This window comes from Cherax quadricarinatus, chromosome 47 (assembly GCF_038502225.1).
Source record: "Cherax quadricarinatus isolate ZL_2023a chromosome 47, ASM3850222v1, whole genome shotgun sequence".
Lineage (NCBI taxonomy): Eukaryota > Metazoa > Arthropoda > Malacostraca > Decapoda > Parastacidae > Cherax > Cherax quadricarinatus.
In genome coordinates this window covers 4,082,933-4,104,662 of record NC_091338.1, presented here as the reverse complement: position 1 = coordinate 4,104,662, position 21,730 = coordinate 4,082,933, and the positions used below count along the sequence as shown (strand labels likewise).

The 21,730-nt window shown below is 40.4% G+C and overlaps 1 protein-coding gene across 1 annotated transcript in view; it reads left to right on the top strand.

Moving 5' to 3' along the window:
- Positions 1-866: 866 nt before the first annotated feature.
- The window catches only part of LOC128696536 (prolyl 4-hydroxylase subunit alpha-2), a 48,042-nt gene continuing 27,178 nt past the window's right edge, over positions 867-21,730 (top strand). Inside the window, exons 1-6 of the mRNA XM_053787822.2 lie at positions 867-1,390; positions 8,142-8,272; positions 11,850-12,020; positions 13,484-13,656; positions 14,226-14,405; positions 21,484-21,725. Of these exons, the coding sequence (XP_053643797.1) occupies positions 1,185-1,390; positions 8,142-8,272; positions 11,850-12,020; positions 13,484-13,656; positions 14,226-14,405; positions 21,484-21,725 (1,103 nt within the window). The 5' untranslated portion in view covers positions 867-1,184. The remainder of the gene's footprint in view (positions 1,391-8,141; positions 8,273-11,849; positions 12,021-13,483; positions 13,657-14,225; positions 14,406-21,483; positions 21,726-21,730) is intronic.

Genomic DNA, 21,730 nt, shown 5'->3' with positions numbered 1-21,730 from the left:
TCCAGTCAAATTGGTGAGTGATATTAAGATATATTTTCCTTCTGTTATGTAATTGTGTATATATATAACCATTTATTATTTTTAATATACAGTCCACAAATTTATATATTTACCAACATTCCTGGTGTATGTAGATTTCATTTAATTAATAGGTCCAGAGCAACTTGTGGATATGACAGTGGTAGGTATCGAAGGGGGACATTTTGTGCGACCTAAGTGTCCCAAATTCCTACTTGTCTAACAGATAAATAATAATTATCTTTGTTCATTTACTGTTATGTATATAATGATACATTCAGCTAAATGTAATTTTCCACAAGGTATAATAATAATAATAATAATAATAATAATAATAATAATAATAATAATAATAATAATAATAATAATTCTTTATTTCTACATGTACAATGTATACAGGCCTAGCTGACACCAATAACATACTACTATATAGAAAGCCCCTGGTTATGCAGAGCGTTTCGGGCAAATTGGGTCAGTTTTGTCCCCAGGATGCGACCCACACCAGTCGACTAACACCCAGGTACTTATTTTACTGTTAGGTGAACAGGGACAGCAGATGTCTTAAGGAAACACGTCCTAATGTTTCCACCCGTACCGGAAATCGAGTCACGGACCTCAATGTGTGAGCAAGTGCGCTAGCAATTGAGCTACGGGTGAATGAATTGGACAAAAGCAAATGAACACATCCAGAAGTCGAACATCCAGATGAGTCAAGTGAATATTATAAAGCATTTTTGCAGCGCAAGGGTCAATCTCCGCTAACTCAGCTGGGTAATTACAGATCACAGGCAGGTAACTGCACAAATTACTGGTCTTGTTGCACCCAGGTGCGACACAGAAGCAGCTAGCCGCGCAGTGGAGTCCATTGCTTCACTGGCTCTCACGTGGACCACTATTGCAGCTGCTGCTGTCCCAGGAACTTCAGTTCACTCCAGGGCTCACGCTCGTGTGCACCGCTTTTAACTTTATCAATAGTTCGATCAAGTAAATAGTGCCATTTCTTGTGAGATATCTAGGGTGATAGATAAAAATATTATTTCTAAAGAGTTGCTTCTTGAGATAACTAAAAGTATTTCTAGAGGTACTTCTGGAGATAACTACAGGTATTTGCCGAGTATCGCCAGTCTCTTGCTACGTCCTAAGTAGGACAGGAGACAATAGTTGAAATGTTGCGGCTTCCTGATAAAGTTGGTGCGGTTGGAGTGATTTTGATGGTATTAATATTGGGGATGGTGGAGACAACGTGGGCACTAGGAGAGGTGCATACTTCAGCGGTGACGGTAGCCCAGTTGGTGGAGGCAGAGAATTCCGTCACCCACGCCCTACAGGAATACGTCAAGAAAGAGGAAACGAGACTTGGAACCATTAAACAGTAAGTCCGACAATCACTCGTTCACTCCTCCCTCCTGTTCCGGCCTGAAGCTTCAGCTTCCTCGAACTAGGCTTTCATGGGGCCCAGATCACACAAGTGTGGAGCTCAGAAATGACTGATGTATGGCAGAAACTTAGTATATAGAACTAGAAATCTCTCCAGGACCTGGAGTCTCGCTTATATTTAATATATTTGCCTATAGGCTCAGTCTTAATCTCTATTTTTTTATGATTTCTTCCCTGAGTGTGTTGTCTAAAACTTCTCTAGTATAAACTAACTTGAAATTGCTGTTGAGGCTAGTGCTCACTTTTTCATCATTCAGTTGACTCCCCTTTTTTTCCAGTGACCAAGTTTTCACCTTGACTTTTGGTCTGAAAACGTTCTTTAGACTTTGACGTGCATTGCATAGTTACTTCTAATCCCGGTCACCGATTCCCCCCCCCCCTTTCCTTTTGAAAGATTATCATTAATTTGGAGCCGTGATATATTAGAATAAACTTTCCCCTCTTATCTCGGATGAATGTTTTATTTTTTTTCCGAGACTGATGTTGCAACCATCCATTTACGACCAATATAATTTGATAAAAGTACTCCTATATAAAATGCTTGTTGCTTTTAGTCATCTGGTTAGCATTAGACATTCTCACGATCTGTTTAAAATTTTAAAACTTTTTCTCTAAGTCGTATTATTAAAACTAGGAATTTATCCTCTGTTCACTAATTTTTAATCATTTTACATCTTTAATTCATCTACTATTTTGAATCTGAATTTATTCTTAGGCATCAGTTTAGAATCCTTATTTTACATTGGTAGTCTGTATTCATTGTTTGCTTCCTATTCTTGCACAATACTTGTAAACTGTTATAAGTTTGTATTGTACAGGTGGATATCGGGTTATTTAACAAGGTCAGGTCGACCATTCGACTATGCTTATTTAAATTTAAAGAGAGCGGTAAGCCAGCGGATGACCAAAGATCCAGTAGCAGTAAATAAATAACAAAAAGGCACAATACCGTGACTGGAACGATACACAAATAACCCGCTTCTCTCTTTTATGTGCGGGTTATTTGTGTATCCAGTAGGTCATCACATGGCTAAGACCTGCGTTTGGAAACTCCGGACGATTCTTGCCTAACCTAACCATTCCGCTGTTAGTGAATGGCCAAGCTTGCTCAGTCTACCACCCTGAACTGTTCCCTTAAAACAAAGTTAGATGTTTTACGCAAATCTAGGAACATGAATAGCATTTTCCCTTTATATATCTCCAGTCTTTCAGTTTCTTTATTTTTCCCAGTCTATTTCAAATATTATTGCTTTAATATCATCTGTTCCTTTTTGTCTGTTAGCTAGTAGGCTACTGAATAGAGTATATTACTTTAGAAAAAACTTATTATTGACTCATATACGATGGTCATAGTCACCAAATGCAATGCATGATTAGCAAATATACCAGCCACAGTGAAAAGCTCTGTTCCACAAGGCACATTACTCTCTTATACTATTCTTCATCCTCTTTCGGACATAAATATGTAAGCCATAGCTCCGTGTCTTCCTTTACGGATGACACCCGGATTGCCATGGCAGTGACCTCCATCGAAGACACCAAGCAGACATCAACTAAGTCTTCAAATGGGCCACTCAAAACAATATGAAGTTCAACGAGGAGAAATTTCAACTACTCAGATATGGAAAACTTGAGGAAATTAAAAATGTATCAGGGTATACGACAAATTGTAACCATACAATAGAGCGAAAAAGAAATGCGAAGGCCCTGGGAGTGATATCAGAGGATCTTGCCTTCAAAGACCACAACAATGTATCTAACTCATCTGCTAGGAAAAGGGTAGGATGGATAATGAGAACCTCCAAAACTAGAGACGCCAAGCCCATGATGATTCTCTTCAAATCTCATGTTCTCTAGGCTGGAATACTGCTGTACACTAACGGCCCCCTTCCAGGCTGTAGACATTGCAGACCTGGAGAGCGTACAAAGAACTTTCACAGCACTCATAAGTACGATAAGGCACCTAAATTACTGGGAATGGTTGAAGGTCATTGGTTTGTATTCCCTGGAATGCAGGTGAGAGAGATGCATGATAATATACGCTTGGAAGGTCCTGCAGGGATTGGTACCAAACCTGCACACAAGAATCACTCCCTATGAAGGCAAAAAACTCGTCAGGAGATGCAACATTCCCCCAATGAAAAGCAGGGGGCTCCACGAGTACATTGAGACAACACAATAAGTGTCCGGGGCCCAAGACTGTTCAGCTGCCTCCCAGCATACATAAGGGGGATTACCAATAGATCCCTGGCTGTCTTCAAGAAGGCACTGGACAGGCACCTAAAGTCAGTACCTAACCAACCGGGCTGTGGTTCGTATGTCAGTTTCGTGTGGCCAGCAGTAACAGTCTGGGTGATCAGACCCTGATCCACCACGAGGCCTGGTCTCAGACCGAGCCACGGGGGCGTTGACCCCCGAAACCCTCTCCAGGTAAGCCTAATCCTAGTGTGCATTATCCCCCCCCCCACTGAAGTTTCTAAACTCAGGTTGACAGATTTCATGACGATATTAGAAATCCATCCTGTGAGATGGAAGATAACAGGGAATCCCCTTCTGTGTGATAGAATATGACGGGAAAACCCCATCCTGTGTGATGGAATATGACGGAAAAACACATTCTTTGTGATGGAATATGACAGGGAACCTCATCCTGTGTGATGGAATATGGCAGGGAAAACCCATCCTGTGTGACAGAATGACGGAAACCCATCCTATGATAGAATGAGAGGGAAAACCCATCCTGTGGCAGAATGTCAGGGAAACCCATTCTGTGATAGAATATGACAGGGAAAACCCCTCCTGTGAGGGAATATGACAGGGAAATTAGCTAGTTTTTGTTCTCACTATGTAATTCGTATAGAACAGGATAACAACACACTGCCGGTGCACTATTCCATTGTCTTTAAAACAAAAAAAAGTGAAATGAAGCACAGGATGACGGTATAAGGAAAAGTATTATTTTCAACGAATTAAGTGGTGAATTACTCACGTCCAGAGGTTACCCTCCCGTGCATACAGTTTGGTCATTGTCGGTTAATTGTACGTATATTTAATTTAATCTTATAGTGTAACAAAATAATAAAAATAACCGATTTGGGTTTGAGTGTCGTGTATGGATGGAGGCGTGTCTATGAAGGCAGAGATGGCCACCTCTGGCAGCCCCAGCTAACGGGAGGGCAAGATTATTACAGTAGCAAAATTACCCACAGATTGTTGACCTGTATGGAATCCATGACTAACTGTCGTGAACTGGACACGAGTGTTGATACACAATTAGGTACACTCGCAGCGCGCGGCTACCCAATTCTGTATATTACGTGGTAGTAACACCTGCAGTTTGCTGCTTCCCATTTCTATGAGTTACATTGTGAGAACACTTACAGTGTGCATTTAAACTCGTCTATATAATAGTTACACGTGTGGGAGCACCAGTAGTTTGCTCCACTCTATATGAGTTGCATTGTGGGAAGAAGAGCTAGCCATGTTTCCATCGCATATTTTATCACAGGATGGGTTGCATACATCAGGTCAAATGGGAACCCGTCAACATGAGCTGGGAGACTTCGGAGGCTTGGCGAAAATGTGTATGTGAACATTAACAAGACCAAAAAGCTAACGTGAGGGTACAGGGGAGTACCAGAACTGTGGGAGAAAATATTTTTTGACTTGTCACATATCCGGCGTGATTCGCTCGGCCGCAAGGTAGTGACTGCGAAGTTTTATAACATATATAGATTCAACAACTGCATTTGTATCCCCCAGTCTTCTATAACTGCATACCTTTTGTAAAAAGAATTATTTGCGATAACTTGAGAGATAAGAAATGGTACGTCTAGGTTGAAAACACCCTAGATGCGAACTCTAGAGGAAAGGATGATTCACAGTTCACAAAATAGAAATGAAAACTAAAAGACTATCAAATCGCGACCATTATCAGGTCGCGATTTTATATAGTTTATACTAAGCCTAAACTTCGTCAGTTTTAATTATCAATTTGTCATAGCCAGCGTATCGTGACTGTCTTAAAAATCATAATTCTATAATAACACACTGGCAGACTAACAGTGTACTCGCCTATGTGGTTACAGCCTGCAGGGACCAAATTGGCTCCTGGCCCCGCCTCTTCCCTACTAGGTCCACTCCCGGTTACTAGAGCCTTGTTCCTCTTAAAGCTAGGAATGGATCTCGCCTCTACCACTTCACTCTCCAGATTGTTCCACTTGCTGACAACTCTAAGGCTGATGAAATGCTTCCTAATATCCTTCAGACTCATCTGAGTTTTCATCTTCCAGTTGTGCCCTCTAGTTTATATTTTCCATCTCTGAAATGTTCTGTCCCTGTTAATCTTGTCAGTTCCTCTTAGTATTGTGAACTTCATTATCATATCTTTCCCCTAGTCATCCAGTGTCATCAGGTTGAGTTCCTTAACCTCTCCTCATAGGGCATATCCCTTAGCTCCGGGACTAGTCTTGTTGCAATCCTCTACATTTCCTCAAATTTCTTGATGTGCTTGACCAGGTGTGGGTCCCATACTGGTGCTGTGAACAGGTGTTGATAGTCCTCGTCTTGCATGCTGTGGCCTGGCAGCGAGTTTATAGTGAGTTGACTGTGCAGTATTAGCTATTAGCAGTATTGTCTTGACATTAGTCAACCTTTACCTTGAACATTAAAATGGTATAAAATACAACCTTTACCTTGATATAAATTGACATTTGCTCTGATGTTATATATATATATATATATATATATATATATATATATATATATATATATATATATATATATATATATATATATATATATATATGAACAACAAAGTACAAAAAATAAAAAAAAGCCTAAAAAAATGAAAAAAAGTAACAAAAACGCAAAAAACATTACAAACGAAAACAAAGTATAAAAAAGTCTCTACACGAGGCACCGCCGCATGTTATTGTCCACCTCAAGATTAATTATTACCTTATTAATGTGTTTAGCACACCACCTTTTGCGTAACACAACTTGCAGACATGAAGGATACACTGTCGTCTGTGACTGTGCATATAAAGAAGAACTTCCTAGGTCGGAAGTTCAATTTGCAGTAGCGAGAAACTAATTTACTGGCTGGGAAAACGGGTTTAAACCATCTAAAAGCATCATATTAGAAGCTTGTTATAATCATTAGACAGAACCATTGTCTCCTGACACGGTACTTAATCATATATATTATACATGATCCGTTACCCTGTACTTGGAAAATCCTAGAAGGATTAGTACCAAACTTGCACACGAAAATCACTCCCTATGAAAGCAAAAGACTCGGCAGGAAATGCAACATTCCCCCGATGAAAAGCAGGGGCGCCACGAGCAACACTGTGTCAGGGGCCCAAGACTGTTCAATTGCCTCCCAGCATACATAAGGGGGATTACCAATAGACCCCTGGCTGTCTTCAAGAAGGCACAGGACAGGCACCTAAAGTCAGTACCTGACCAGCCGGGCTGTGATTCGTACGTCAGTTTCCGTGCGGCCAGCAGGAACAGTCTGGTTAATCAGACCCTGATCCACCACGAGACCTGGTCTCAGACCGGGCCGCGGGGCGATGAACCCCCGAAACCCTCTCCAGGTATACTGTATATTAGAAGCGAAGTTATGGACAAAAACAATATTTATCCATATACTTGCGAACACTTGTGATTTCTGCGACGTTTGCAAATTGCTCACGATGCCATGGCAGCATTCATCAAATCTTACATTAGGTATCCTTGAGGATAAATGCGAATAACAAGGACTATCAATAATTCTAGGTTCATTTCCCCGTTCCCTCCTCTGCTGGTTTAGTAGTCATGGTTCACGTTTTACAGCTTGCAATACCAACTCTGTTTCTAAGTAATTTATGTCTACATTTCTCGGTACAAACTGAAATTTCACATCCTGGGGAACGGTCTAAGGGTTTTAAGGTAAACGATAATACAATTGTTTCTTGACCATGCCAAATACTTATAGTATTACTGTAAAAAAAATATTCGGTTTATTAATCTCGGAAGATTAATAATATTGTATAACTCAAGAAAGGCAAGCAAAGTAAATTATTTCTGTTGGGGTCCTTAGGTCCTCCCCCAATATGCAGCCCAAGCTTGTGCTTCCATGTTTTTCGACTGATCTTCCAGTCCAAAAATCAATGACGATTTTTCCCCATTTGTTTTGTCCCTTATAACTTGTAGCGTCTCCTCCACTGCCTCGTGTTGTGCCGTCTCCTTGCACATCATCTTACCTTCTGATCCGCTGCTAAAATATATGCAACGGATTTGCGTCCTGCCATAATGGATTGCGTCAGTGGTATCTTTATGTAATTCGTGTTAGAGACATGCGGTGATGTTGATTATGTTGTCATGATGTAATGTATATTGTAGTCATGTGTTGCGGGTTGTTACCATGTTACAACGCGCCTTGTAGAGCCATGTTTCGACGTATTATATTGTTTCAGGTATTGAAGAAAAGACACGTTTAAAATAAGCTTTTACTAGGATAAAGTGAAATAATTCAATAAAAGCTGTTTCTGCAACTTGTCTTTTCTTCATGGTTGTAGGCAGTACATTTGAACTAGACAAATGTGAAACGCTTGGGTATCTTTGTTGAAAGATTTCCAAGTGGTACACATGGGTCTTATCAACTTGTCGGTATAATATACCAGTGACTCGTGTTGCAGGTACATCAGGAGCTGGCAGGGCGGGCTTGTAGACTACGTCCACAACCCAATCAACAGCTTCCACCTGCTGAGACGGGTGACAAAAGAGTACCACGCGGTGCAGGAATCTCTCCACGATACTTTTGCTGAAGGTACGTCGATCTTTTTACCAAGGCATATTCCTTCTTCAAAGGAATGTCTTGGTGATAATGAAGCCTGCTGCGCCGGTGAAGCGTTTCGACAATAAACATACCAGTGTTTCATAAGTGTGTAACTCGTCAGGTAAAGGCTTGCTTTGTTATAAATATTTTGGTGGAATAATGGCTGTAAGCCAAGCAATGGAAGTACCAAGACGTACCAAAGACCTTTTTATTTATACAAGGCTGATAGTCCCAGCGGCTGAAATACATGTAGTTTCTTGTTATAAGGGTCTCTACTACCATTAGTGTTATTGTTATAGCTGTGGTGTTGGTGATCTGAGAATTACAAAGATACGACAATGTCGAGAATAGCCTTACAATAAGCAGACAAGTCAGCGTGTTAAAGAGAAGTGGCGCTTTGAGCGGAATCTCATTAACAATGTTTTAAGTACAAATCTCAGGCCGGTCCTCTTAGTAGCGGTGTTTCTGCTAAATTCAAGTTTCAGACCACTCCTGAATTATAATGGAAAGATTACAGGTGTAAGAACTATCAAGAAACGTAGGAAAAGCAGTTTGTTTTAGGTAGGTGGAGTGCTAGACACGTGTCGTGTGGGGTCATTCGATGGTGGAGGCTCTAGTCTACGTCTTCTAATAGCAAGAAACGCATATTGTTTATACTCCTAGTTTTTGACAAGAAAGTATAGATAAGTATCTTAAATATAAGAAGTTTATCTTAAGTATTCACGAAGCACATTTACTTGTCATCTTACGTGTTCATGAGATAAGACCAACAGTCTCACCGGAGTGCATTAAATATTTCAATAATGCATTAAGGACTTAGTATCCTAAGTGTGGGGTAGATGTGACGGATGTTACAAATATATGTCCAAGCAACTCGTCATTCAGCAGTCTGACGTTCTTGCACCAGTTCAATTACATAGTGACCGTTATGTAGCCTCAGTCTATCCCCCGTTTGCCCAATCTTTATTAAAACCGCAGCAGGTCATTAGTAACACTCCCGTCAAGAGATTGACGGGAGTGTTACTAATGGGAAGGGCTTTTGAGCCAAGGAAATGGAGTTATCCTCCCTTTCCGTAGATCTCTGAAATATTTTTGATATACCTTTGAGTTTCGAGAGTTTTCCTATTCCTGGAGCCTGGCTCTGCGCCAGGTTTGTCTGGTGCTTGCCTGGTCAACCAGTCTGTTCTTGCTGGCGCCCCACATAGCCATCACAGCCTAGTTGATCTGACACTTGGCGGAGGTATTTGTCACGTTATCCTTTAAAGAATTGTACATGGCCGTGTTTCTGATATCTTCTGGTAAGATGTTAAAAAGTCTGGGACCAGGGATGCTGGTGCTGATGCGGATTTAGTGCTTCCATGATTATAAAATTATTATAAATTGGGAATTATTATTTTATCATTACGGAAGGAGAATAACTTCTACCTGGAGCCGATAATGGTTCATTGAAAATTTTTGCCATCCTATTTATTTTCCGCCTTGGGCTTTCCATGAAATAACGAGTGTCTCAAGAACAAGTCACAGTGTCATGGCTGGAATAATTTACAAATTGTTCAGGAAACAAAACATCAGATGACGTTTCGGTCCGTCCTGTAGCTCCATGTAACCCGAAATTGTAATTGGGTAGTTTCTCTCGTTCCTGACATTTTTAAACTTATTTTGGGAATCTTCTTGCTTGGTCAATTTTGACCAATGGCCGGCGGATACTGGGTAGGCTTTGTGTGGGGGGGGGGAAGGGAAGAAACAAGGATGCCATATGTAGTGACAAAAATATTTCTGGTTTTATTAGTAAATATTGTCGTAAAATAATACAATATTTTTAAAAAAATCAGCAAAATTCATTAATTCGTTCCTTTTAGTAACACAGCGATGAATAATGTTAAACATTCTTGACTGTCGCTGCTCAGTGCCATAACTTTTAATTTTGATGGCTTCTGCATTATTTATATTTAGTTGCATCACGGTTTTCAATGGTTGACAGCAGGGTAGTGAGTCTATTGGCTTTACACATTCGCACAGTATTAGTGCTAGGTTAAGCTAGGCTTGGTTAAGTTATTTTTAGCCTAGGAAATTTTAGGGTAAACTAGTTTCTTAGGTTAGCCAATGTTATGTACGTTAGATTAGCATGTTAAAATTTATCATAGATAATGCTAGATAAAATTGGTCTATGTTAAATAAGGTTTGGTTACAATAAGTAAGTTACATATGTAACCAAACTTAGTTTACGTTGTTTTGGTTAGCCTATTCTGGTTTAGGTTAAGCTACGTTAGATTGTTACTATATTGTTCCTTTCGTATTAACGCTTTGGGGAAAAAGTCAATATTTTATTTCTCCCTGAACACCGGTATGCATGAACGCTGCCCTCTATATGAAGTTAATGACAGACCAAATTGTTATGAACTGCGAGAAACCCATCACCAGTGTTGTCATGGGACTGAGTACTAACATTCCGCTTGTATTATAATAAATTAAGTCTGCCGTATATAAACTATCACGACACGAAGGTCAGAGTCAGGATTATTACCTGGAGTTTACCTGGAGAGAGTTTCGGGGGTCAACGCCCCCGCGGCCCGGTCTGTGACCAGGCCTCCTGGTGGATCAGCGCCTGATCAACCAGGCTGTTGCTGCTGGCTGCACGCAAACCAACGTACGAGCCACAGCCCGGCTGATCAGGAACTGACTTTAGGTGCTTGTCCAGTGCCAGCTTGAAGACTGCCAGGGGTCTGTTGGTAATCCCCCTTATGTGTGCTGGGAGGCAGTTGAACAGTCTCGGTCCCCTGACACTTATTGTATGGTCTCTTAACGTGCTAGTGACACCCCTGCTTTTCATTGGGGGGATGGTGCATCGTCTGCCAAGTCTTTTGCTTTCGTAGTGAGTGATTTTCGTGTGCAAGTTCGGTACTAGTCCCTCTAGGATTTTCCAGGTGTATATAATCATGTATCTCTCCCTCCTGCGTTCCAGGGAATACAGGTTTAGAAACCTCAAGCGCTCCCAGTAATTGAGGTGTTTTATCTCCGTTATGCGCGCCGTGAAAGTTCTCTGTACATTTTCTAGGTCGGCAATTTCACCTGCCTTGAAAGGTGCTGTTAGAGTGCAGCAATATTCCAGCCTAGATAGAACAAGTGACCTGAAGAGTGTCATCATGGGCTTGGCCTCCCTAGTTTTGAAGGTTCTCATTATCCATCCTGTCATTTTTCTAGCAGATGCGATTGATACAATGTTATGGTATTTTTTTTTTAAATCGGGAAATATATTTATTAAAACGGTTAGCTGTGTGGATTTGATCCTGAAAATTATGGATAAATTTGTGTTTTAAACTTAAGGATGATATGCCAAGATCTCTGAAACTCAATATACTTAGCGTGTAATATTTAATATTAATACTTTGACATTGTGATGAGGATAGTTAAGTGTTTCGAGTTTAAATCCTTTCAAAATGACAGGACATAAAGGCAGTCAAAATGCAGAAAACATTGCGCTAACAGGCAGACAAGGAACACAGTAGTGGTGGTATGTGTGAGGAGCTCAGCGTCACAGGATAGTCATGACGAGTTCTCTGGTTCACAGCCGTGCTTGCTAACCTGAGAGTGTTGCGGGAGAGTGTCCAGCTGCCTGTAGAAGCTGACCTCAACGGTGCCGCCTATGCCTTGGTTCGTCTTCAGCACATCTATAACCTCAGTATCGACGACCTCATAGATGGACACATCCGGAACAAAAAAGCTATTCAAATGCTCTCAGGTAGGCCGAATTTGATAATGAGATTGTACAGATACGCGTTATTACCATTATTATTATTATAATCAAGGGGGAAGCGCTAAACCCGGAGGATTATACAGCGCCTGGGGGGGATGTGGAAGGCATTCAGGCTTAATTCGGGGAACTGGAGCACAGATCCAATTCCCTAAATCAAGAGCCCCTCACCAACATCAAGGAACCTTCCTTGAGGGGCGCGTTATTACCAGCATTGCGAAAATAAACAGAAGATAAAATTAATATTGTATATTTCGGCACTTCGCAAAATCTCTCGAAGAGGTGGTAGGCCGAAAAATAGAGAACTTTTATTTTGTTTAAAAATTTAGTATAGTTTGAATAACTTCCACATCTAAATATCTTAAAACGAAGTTAAAAGCGAGGCTGCCAAACTGTTTTTTTTTTTTTTTTTTTTTTTTTTTTTTTTTTTTTTTTTTTTTTTTTTGCGGAATCTGGGATTTTGTGGTGCCTAATTGTTTTCATAAGACTGAGTCAAAAGGGGACTTCTTTTACTTTAAAAAAATGTTGGCAGTAAATTTCATTAATTTTTTCACTGTTGATTATATTTTTTAGTATTCGTCCCTTTTCAAATTCCTCAATTGTGACAGAGTGGCATCTGCTCTATTTTCAATCCAGACACCTTAAGAGGTTTAGTATCTGCTAAAAACAATTATGCACCATAATTTCAGGTGGTTTCAGCATTTTTACTAGACAATAAAGTTTTATATCACACAAATGTCATTTGGAACAAGCCGCCTACTCACGAGATCTGGGGCAAAGGGAAGGACAATGTAACATGATGAAACGGGACAAATTAGAAATGCTCTGGAAAAGTTAGATACAAGACAAGCAGAGTTCCTGGTGTGTGCATGGATCAAGAGCTGGAATGGGTGCGAAGTAGGAAAAGACAGGGAAATTGAATTAAATCAGTGAAGAATAGGACAGTGAAGGGAGGGAGATATGGCCAGAATGAACACTGAAATGCAAAAGAAGCAGAGACATTTTTTCTGAGTGTAAAACGGATCGTGTGATGTAGTCAACAATTTGTCCATACAGACAATATTATAAGTTAACGGTATGACATATACAGGAAGGAAGAGGAAATGAGGTGTGAAAGTCAGATGCGCAAGATTAAGTTGAATGAAAATGAAAGGTATGAAAGGCGCCATTAGGCAGTGTGGGAAAGTTGGTTGAGGATGATTGAGAATGTTAAGGAGAGTAAATAGGGAGCCCAAAGGTAGGTGTGTGTGTGTGTGTGTGTGTGTGTGTGTGTAAGACGGGGTAGGTAACTGGATAAGGAAAGAGGCCAACGAAGATAAATACCTGAGAAGGACAATAAGAGTGACAAATAAAGTAGTAAATAAAAATAAGGGAGCGAGGGACGAGAGCAGATGGATCAAGAACACGGCAAAACAAAAGTTTTCCTCAACGATGATAAATTTGTGTTGCAGCGGATGATTGCCTGAGAATGGCACAACAGAGTTTTAACAACTTGGAGTTTGAGCTGAGCGAGAAGTGGTACCAGAAGGTGGTTGAACTGTTGATGGCTGAGCAGCCTCTCACCCACCACGTCCACCTCATGATCGACAAGCTCGTCAAGCAGAAGGAACACCGTGTCATGTTGGTCAGTTTCCTGTCATCCTTTTTATATATAAATATAGATTTTTTCTTACTCTCACAAGCCGGAAGCCAAGCTTTTCTTGTGACCGCCTGATCAGATATGCTGATATGTGTCGTACCGAATAGGTAAAACTTGCGATTTTGCCTTAAATAGTAACACTCTTCTTTCCGAATAAGGCAGGCGAAAATTTGTGTATGCAGTAATTTCGCAAAAATCATTCTGAACCTAACGAAAAAAGTTTACTTTATTGTCTGTTTATTATTAAATTATTGTAAAGTTATCTAAAACATATTTAGTTTGATTAGGCTAAATTAAATTGCGCTAGGTAGGTTTTCTAAGGTTCGTTTGGTACAAAATTATTAATTTTTACATTAACATAAATTAAAAAATATATATCTTTAAACGTATAAGAGAAAATTTTAGAAAGGACTTAATTTTAAATGAATTTTTGCTAATTTACCAGTTTTACCTATTCGGCAGGCACGACATGTATATATATAAAATTCTAGATTTATAGGCCAAGTCTGAAATACTTCAGAGTAAGCTATATACATTACATTTCACCTTTTCAGCGCACACTGGTAACTCAGATGGCGAAGGACTCCGATGACACCGTGCTGGACCAGTTCTCAGGCCTAGGCATCCCTACCTCCTTCCAGAAGCAGATTTACGAAGACCACGACCAAGAATACGTTCAGCTGGAAAAGTTGGACCACCTGTACAGTGGCTTGTGTCGAGGAGACGTTACACAGGTGAGCTGGAACTTCTTTATATCATCTCCATGTATAAAAATTATTTATACTAAATAGATTAATGGTATAAACTCCAAGGGATGCAATGTGTCTTAATGCTGGCAAAGGCCTTTTGATTTAATGAAATGAATCTAGCTTTTTCCATCCTCGGATCAAAACTGATTACCTCTCATACGGTGGCCCGCTGCCTGGTGGCAAAAGCTTTGGAAAATTGAATTTATCTGAATGTATCCTTATGTACATAACAGTAAATGAACAGATAATTATTATTAATCAGTTAGACAAAGTAGGAATTTGGGACACCTAGGTGGCAAAAAATGTCCCCCTTCGATACCTACCACTGTCATATCCACAAGTTGCTCTGGACCTATTAATCATAAATGAAATATACATCAGCAGGAATCCTGGTAAATATAAGAATTTGTGGACTGTATATTAAATTAAAAAATGATTATATATAAATACACATTTATATAACAGAAGGAGAATATATCTTAATCATAGCACTCACCAATTTGACTGGAAATCAAGGTGTATCATACTCAGAAAACCTCTGTCTATACATGAAAATAACTGGCCAGAGTTATAACATAACAGACTTATCTGAGGTTCCTGGAGCTGTCTTGTCCAGTCGCCTGATATCTCAAGTTATGCAGGAATGCACATCCAAGAATTTCGCCTCCTATTTGAGAGGTGTCAGCCCAAATTTAACCTCTAGAGCACGAAAAATTCTTCCCATTACTCACAACGTCTGTTATTCAATTCAATCAAAATGGCGACTGTCTGTTCTTTTAAAAATATACTTTTATTAAATACAATATAGGGCATCTATTTACCTATAAATTACCGTATTTCCGGAAAATATATAGTATTTTCCACACTGCGGCCGGGCGGAGTTTGTTGGTAAACGACTCAAATTACTCCTTCCTTTAGGAGACGATTCCAGCCGGTTCTGGCTTGAGTGGCTGTTCTCCTAGTAGGTCTTACTATAATTTCATTTTCCGGCATCACTTGGTCTGCGTTATCTTCCATATCACTTGTGTCACTTTCCCTCAGATTTTCATTTATGTTTGATTGAACACCTAATTCCAAGGGAATCAATTTATTAATTGTGTGTAAACTTTCCTGGCCATGACCCAACACTTTTACATTCCTGACAACACCTTGTGCATCTGGGTACAATGTCAATACTTTGCCCAGAGGCCACAATGTTCGATGTTGTTCAGTGTCAATTAACACAATGTCACCTGGTTGAATGGTCTGTCGATTTACTGCCTCTGTCGCACCATAAAAGTGTTCACGTAGTGTAAGAAGATATTCCTTACGCCACACATTAGACCAATGATCAATTACTTTATTTAACATTTTAAATTTATTACACAACACTGCCGCATCATTGTAATCTTCATCACTTTCTTCCGGATTATCTCTATAGACAGGGGCAGCTTCCAATTTCCTTCCACATATTAGGTGAGAAGGTGTTAATACCTCTGCATCAGGTGTATCACTCACGTACGAGAGAGGCCTATTATTTATACGATTCTCCGCCTCCACTAACACTGCACGGAATTCTTCCGGTGTAGTACTTTACAGAGACACCTCTTCACTGTGCCTATCAGTCTTTCGTACAGCCCCCCCTGCCAAGGGGCTCTAGGAGTAATAAATTTCCAGGTACACCCTCGTTGGGTTAACAGAGATTGAACATCGTTACTATTATTTAATTCTATCAAATGTTGAGCACCTGCTACAAAATTTGTGGCATTATCCGAAGTCATCAATCTCGGACAGGATCTCCTAGCTGCAAATTTTCGAAACAGCTGTATAAACTGTTCTGCAGACAAGTCCTGTGCCACTTCTAAATGAACTGCCCTAGTAGCAGTACAGGTGAACAAACAAACATACACTTTCAGTGGAACACCATCTGAAGTACCTGTTAAAACTATTGGACCACTATAGTCTACACCTGTTACATCAAATGGTTTCACTAACTGTACACGCTTCTTTGGCAATGGTGGAGGACCTGGGTACATATAGGATCTGGCATCCACACGGCGACATATTACACAAGATTTAATCACCCTTTTTACACTTTGCCGTCCTTGTGGAATCCAGAAAGTTTCCCTAATACAATTTAAGGTATCTTGTACCCCACCATGCATTACATTTTTATGGGCATTTAGAACAATTAAATTTGTTAGATGATGAGTTTTGGGCAGTAAGATAGGGTGTTTAGCATAATCACCCAATTCAGCATTTTGTAACCTACCTCTGCACCTAATTACACTGTTCTCTAAATACAACCCCAATTTCTCTATTATGGAACCTTTCACAATTTTTCTTTCCATCATCAATTTAATCTCATTTCCATAGATTTCCTCCTGTACCCTCTTTATCCAATACTCAAGAGGATGTGAAAACTTATATGATATATTCATCTTGTTTAGAAGTTTAAACACCAACTTAGTTACATTGATTAGTTTGGGTAAAGAAGAATACCTATTTATATCAATGGCTAAGGGAGGACAAACTGTTGGAGCGGTGGTCACAGTAATTTCAACAGGAGCAACATACGCCTTTTGTACAGGCCAATTAGCTTTATTTGCCAACCAGCTCGGTCCTTTAAACCATGATACAGCATTTACCTATTTAGCATAAGGTAAACCTCGAGACAAGAAATCAGCTGGATTCTCCTCACCAGGTATATGATTAAATGTTAACACATGCTGACCCAAACTATTATACTTCTCTTGCATCTGATTAATTTCAGCGACTGTTTTGTACGTACACAATTTTACTGTTTCCATTACAAATCCATTGTAAGGATACCTCATTATCAGACCAAATTACAGTGTCGCTAATATTTATCTCCTGCAACTTATTTCTTATATAATTAGCTAATTTGACACCTACATAAATGGCTGTTAATTCCAACTGAGGTAAGGTACGTGATTTAATTGGAGACACTTTAGCCTTTGACATAACAAGAGAGATAACACTATTACAGTGAAGGTAAGCAACTGCTCCATATGCCAATTTTGAAGCATCACAAAAAATGTGGAGTACATTTTTCCCATCTGGATTGGCCACCTGGCGTGGGAACTCCAACATTGGAATTTTCTCATAATCACCAATTAATTCATCCCACCTGTTAATGAATTCCTCAGGTAGAATTTCATCCCAAGCACATTTAAGTTTCCATGCTTCCTGTATTAATAATTTCCCTCTTATAGTAAGGGGTGACACTAAACCTAGTGGATCAAAACATTTGGAAACTTCAGCAAGCAAGACTGTCTTAGTTAATTTATTGGGCATACTGTAATTATTAGGTTTTAACATAAACAAATCTCTCTCAGTATCCCAAGTTAATCCCAATACATTACTACATTTTGGCACTTCATCTCCAGGGTAATCTTTACTTATTTTGTCCTTTAATTTGGACGAATTACTATTCCATTCCCTCAGAGGCATATTTGCACTTTGCATTATTTTATTAGCCTCTCCATAAGCCATTAACAGTTCCTCTTCAGTTGAAGTCACACCTTGGAAATTGTCCACATAGAATTGTTTGCTCATTACTTTACTCAATAGACTTTCCATACGTTTAAGGTGTGCATTTATCGTCGCTTGAAGTAGGAACGGACTGGATGTAGCACCAAATAATGTGCTCTTAAAGCGAAAGGTTTTCAGAGGGCTAAGTGGGTCACTAGGATTCTCAGGCCATAAGAAGCGGGTACAATCCTGGTCAGTCTCTTGTAAACCCACTCTTAGGAAAGCTTTACTTATGTCAGCCGTAAAGGCATAATGCTTCACTCTGAAATTTAATAAGATATCTCCTAATTTTTCCGTCAACAACGGACCTGTCATCAAACAGTCATTTAAACTAGGTACATTTTTGTTACTCCTGGCACTACAATTAAACACAATCCTCAAAGGAGTGGTCTTAGAATCCTTCTTCACTCCGTGATGTGGCAAATAGTGACCATAAATTTTGGCTTGTTCAGGAGATACCTCTGTCTGTTCTTTTAAAAATATACTTTTATTAAATACAGTATAGGGCATCTATTTACCTATAAATTACCGTATTTCCGGAAAATATATAGCATTTTCCACAAAAGCCACCACCAGGTTGAGGAAAATTAAGGCACACGGAATAGGAGAAATTTTTTCCTGGGTAGAGGCGTGGTTGACAGATAGGCAGCAGAGAGTTTGCATCAATGGGAAGAAATAGGCAGCAGAGAGTTTGCATCAATGGGAAGAAATCAGAGTAGGGGCGAGTCACAAGTGGTGTTCCACAGGGGTCAGTGTTGGGCCCTTTGTTGTTCACAATTTATATAAACTACATTGATGAGGGAATAAATAGCAACACCAAAATAGGTCGCCTAATTTATTCTAATGAGGACATCAGAGCACTCCAAGAAGATTTAAATAGACTGATGCAGTGGTCGAAGTGGCAGATGCAGTTTAATATAGGCAAATGCAAAGTTCTAAACATTGGACAAGAAAATAACCATGCCACATATAAACTAAATGTAGATCTTAATATTACTGATTGCAAAAAGGATTTGGGAGTTCTGGTTAGCAGTATTCTAAAGCCAAGACAACAGTGCATAAATGTTCGTAGTAAAGCGAACAGAATCCTTGGCTTCATATCAAGAAGCATAAATAATAGGAGTCCTCAGGTTCTTCAACTCTATATATCTTTGGTCAGGCCTCATTTAGATTAGGCTGCACAGTTCTAGTCACCGTATTACAGGATGGATATAAGTGCACTGGAAAACGTACAGAGGAGGATGACAGAGTTGATCCCATGTATCAGAAATCTTCTCTATGAGGATAGACTGTGAGGGCCCTGAATCTGCACTCTCTAGAAAGGCGTAGAATTGGGAGTAATATGATTGAGGAAAAACAGTAATTGAGAAACAGTAATAAATAAAGGTAATATAAATAGCGTGTTAAAAATATCTAGCCAAGACAGGACTCGCAGCAATGGTTTTAAGTTGGAAAAATTTAGATTCAGGAAGGCTATAGAAAGCACTGGTTTGGTAACCGAGTTGTGGGTGAGTGGAACAGACTCCCGAGTACCATCATAGAAGCTAAGACGTGTAGTTTTAAAAATAGGTTAGATAAATACATGGAGTTTACCTGGAGAGAGTTCCGGGGGTCAACGCCCCCGCGGCCCGGTCTGTGACCAGGCCTCCTGGTGGATCAGAGCCTGATCAACCAGGCTGTTACTGCTGGCTGCACGCAAACCAACGTACGAGCCACAGCCCGGCTGATCAGGAACCGACTTTAGGTGCTTGTCCAGTGCCAGCTTGAAGACTGCCAGGGGTTTGGTAATCCCCCTTATGTATGCTGGGAGGCAGTTGAACAGTCTCGGGCCCCTGACACTTATTGTATGGTCTCTTAACGTGCTAGTGACACCCCTGCTTTTCATTGGGGGGATGTTGCATCGTCTGCCAAGTCTTTTGCTTTCGTAGTGAGTGATTTTCGTGTGCAAGTTCGGTACTAGTCCCTCTAGGATTTTCCAGGTGTATATAATCATGTATCTCTCCCGCCTGCGTTCCAGGGAATACAGGTTCAGGAACCTCAAGCGCTCCCAGTAATTGAGGTGTTTTATCTCCGTTATGCGCGCCGTGAAGGTTCTCTGTACATTTTCTAGGTCAGCAATTTCACCTGCCTTGAAAGGTGCTGTTAGTGTGCAGCAATATTCCAGCCTAGATAGAACAAGTGACCTGAAGAGTGTCATCATGGGCTTGGCATCCCTCGTTTTGAAGGTTCTCATTATCCATCCTGTCATTTTTCTAGCAGATGCGATCGATACAATGTTATGGTCCTTGAAGGTGAGATCCTCCGACATGATCACTCCCATGTCTTTGACGTTGGTGTTTCGCTCTATTTTGTGGCCAGAATTTGTTTTGTACTCTGATGAAGATTTAATTTCCTCGTGTTTACCATATCTGAGTAATTGAAATTTCTCATCGTTGAACTTCATATTGTTTTCTGCAGCCCACTGAAAGATTTGGTTGATGTCCGCCTGGAGCCTTGCAGTGTCTGCAATGGAAGACACTGTCATGCAGATTCGGGTGTCATCTGCAAAGGAAGACACGGTGCTGTGGCTGACATCCTTGTCTGTGTCAGATATGAGGATGAGGAACAAGATGGGAGCGAGTACTGTGCCTTGTGGAACAGAGCTTTTCACCGTGCCTGCCTCGGACTTTACTCTGTTGACTACTACTCTCTGTGTTCTGTTAGTGAGGAAATTATAGATCCATCGACCGACTTTTCCTGTTATTCCTTTAGCACGCATTTTGTGCGCTATTACGCCATGGTCACACTTGTCGAAGGCTTTTGCGAAGTCTGTATATATTACATCTGCATTCTTTTTGTCTTCTAGTGCATCTAGGACCTTGTCGTAGTGATCCAATAGTTGAGACAGACAGGAGCGACCTGTTCTAAACCCATGTTGCCCTGGGTTGTGTAACTGATGAGTTTCTAGATGGGTGGTGATCTTGCTTCTTAGGACTCTTTCAAAGATTTTTATGATATGGGATGTTAGTGCTATCGATCTGTAGTTCTTTGCTGTTGCTTTACTGCCCCCTTTGTGGAGTGGGGCTATGTCTGTTGTTTTTAGTAACTGTGGGACGACCCCCGTGTCCATGCTCCCTCTCCATAGGATGGTAAAGGCTCGTGATAGGGGCTTCTTGCAGTTCTTGATGAACACGGAGTTCCATGAGTCTGGCCCTGGGGCAGAGTGCATGGGCATGTCATTTATCGCCTGTTCGAAGTCATTTGGCGTCAGGATAACATCAGATAGGCTTGTGTTAACCAAATTCTGTGGCTCTCTCATAAAAAATTAATTTTGATCTTCGACTCTCAGTCTGGTTAGTGGCTTGCTAAAAACTGAGTCATATTGGGACTTGAGTAGCTCACTCATTTCCTTGTGTGGGTGTGTGTGAGCTTTTCCTTCCCTAACATTAGGATCCCTTGTTGAATGACCTACACAAGTATAGCGATTCTTTAACATGACTGTAAAATGAATCTCATGTCCTGCTTCCATCTTCCTTAAAAAAAAAAAAAGCCTCCAGAGGCATATGCAGGGTTGAAGTGTGGCTACGCTTACAGCCACGACTACCGTCGACTGATGCCCTTCAAAGTGGAGCTACGGTGGGCCGACCCTATTATTGTAGTGTACCACGATGTGCTCTCAGAGGCAGAGATAAGCACAGTGAAGCATATAGCCTCGCCGCGCCTGGAAACCACCATGGTACACTCCTTCACCACACATCAGATGCAAAAGTCCCTCGCCAGGGTGGGCAAAACGTAAG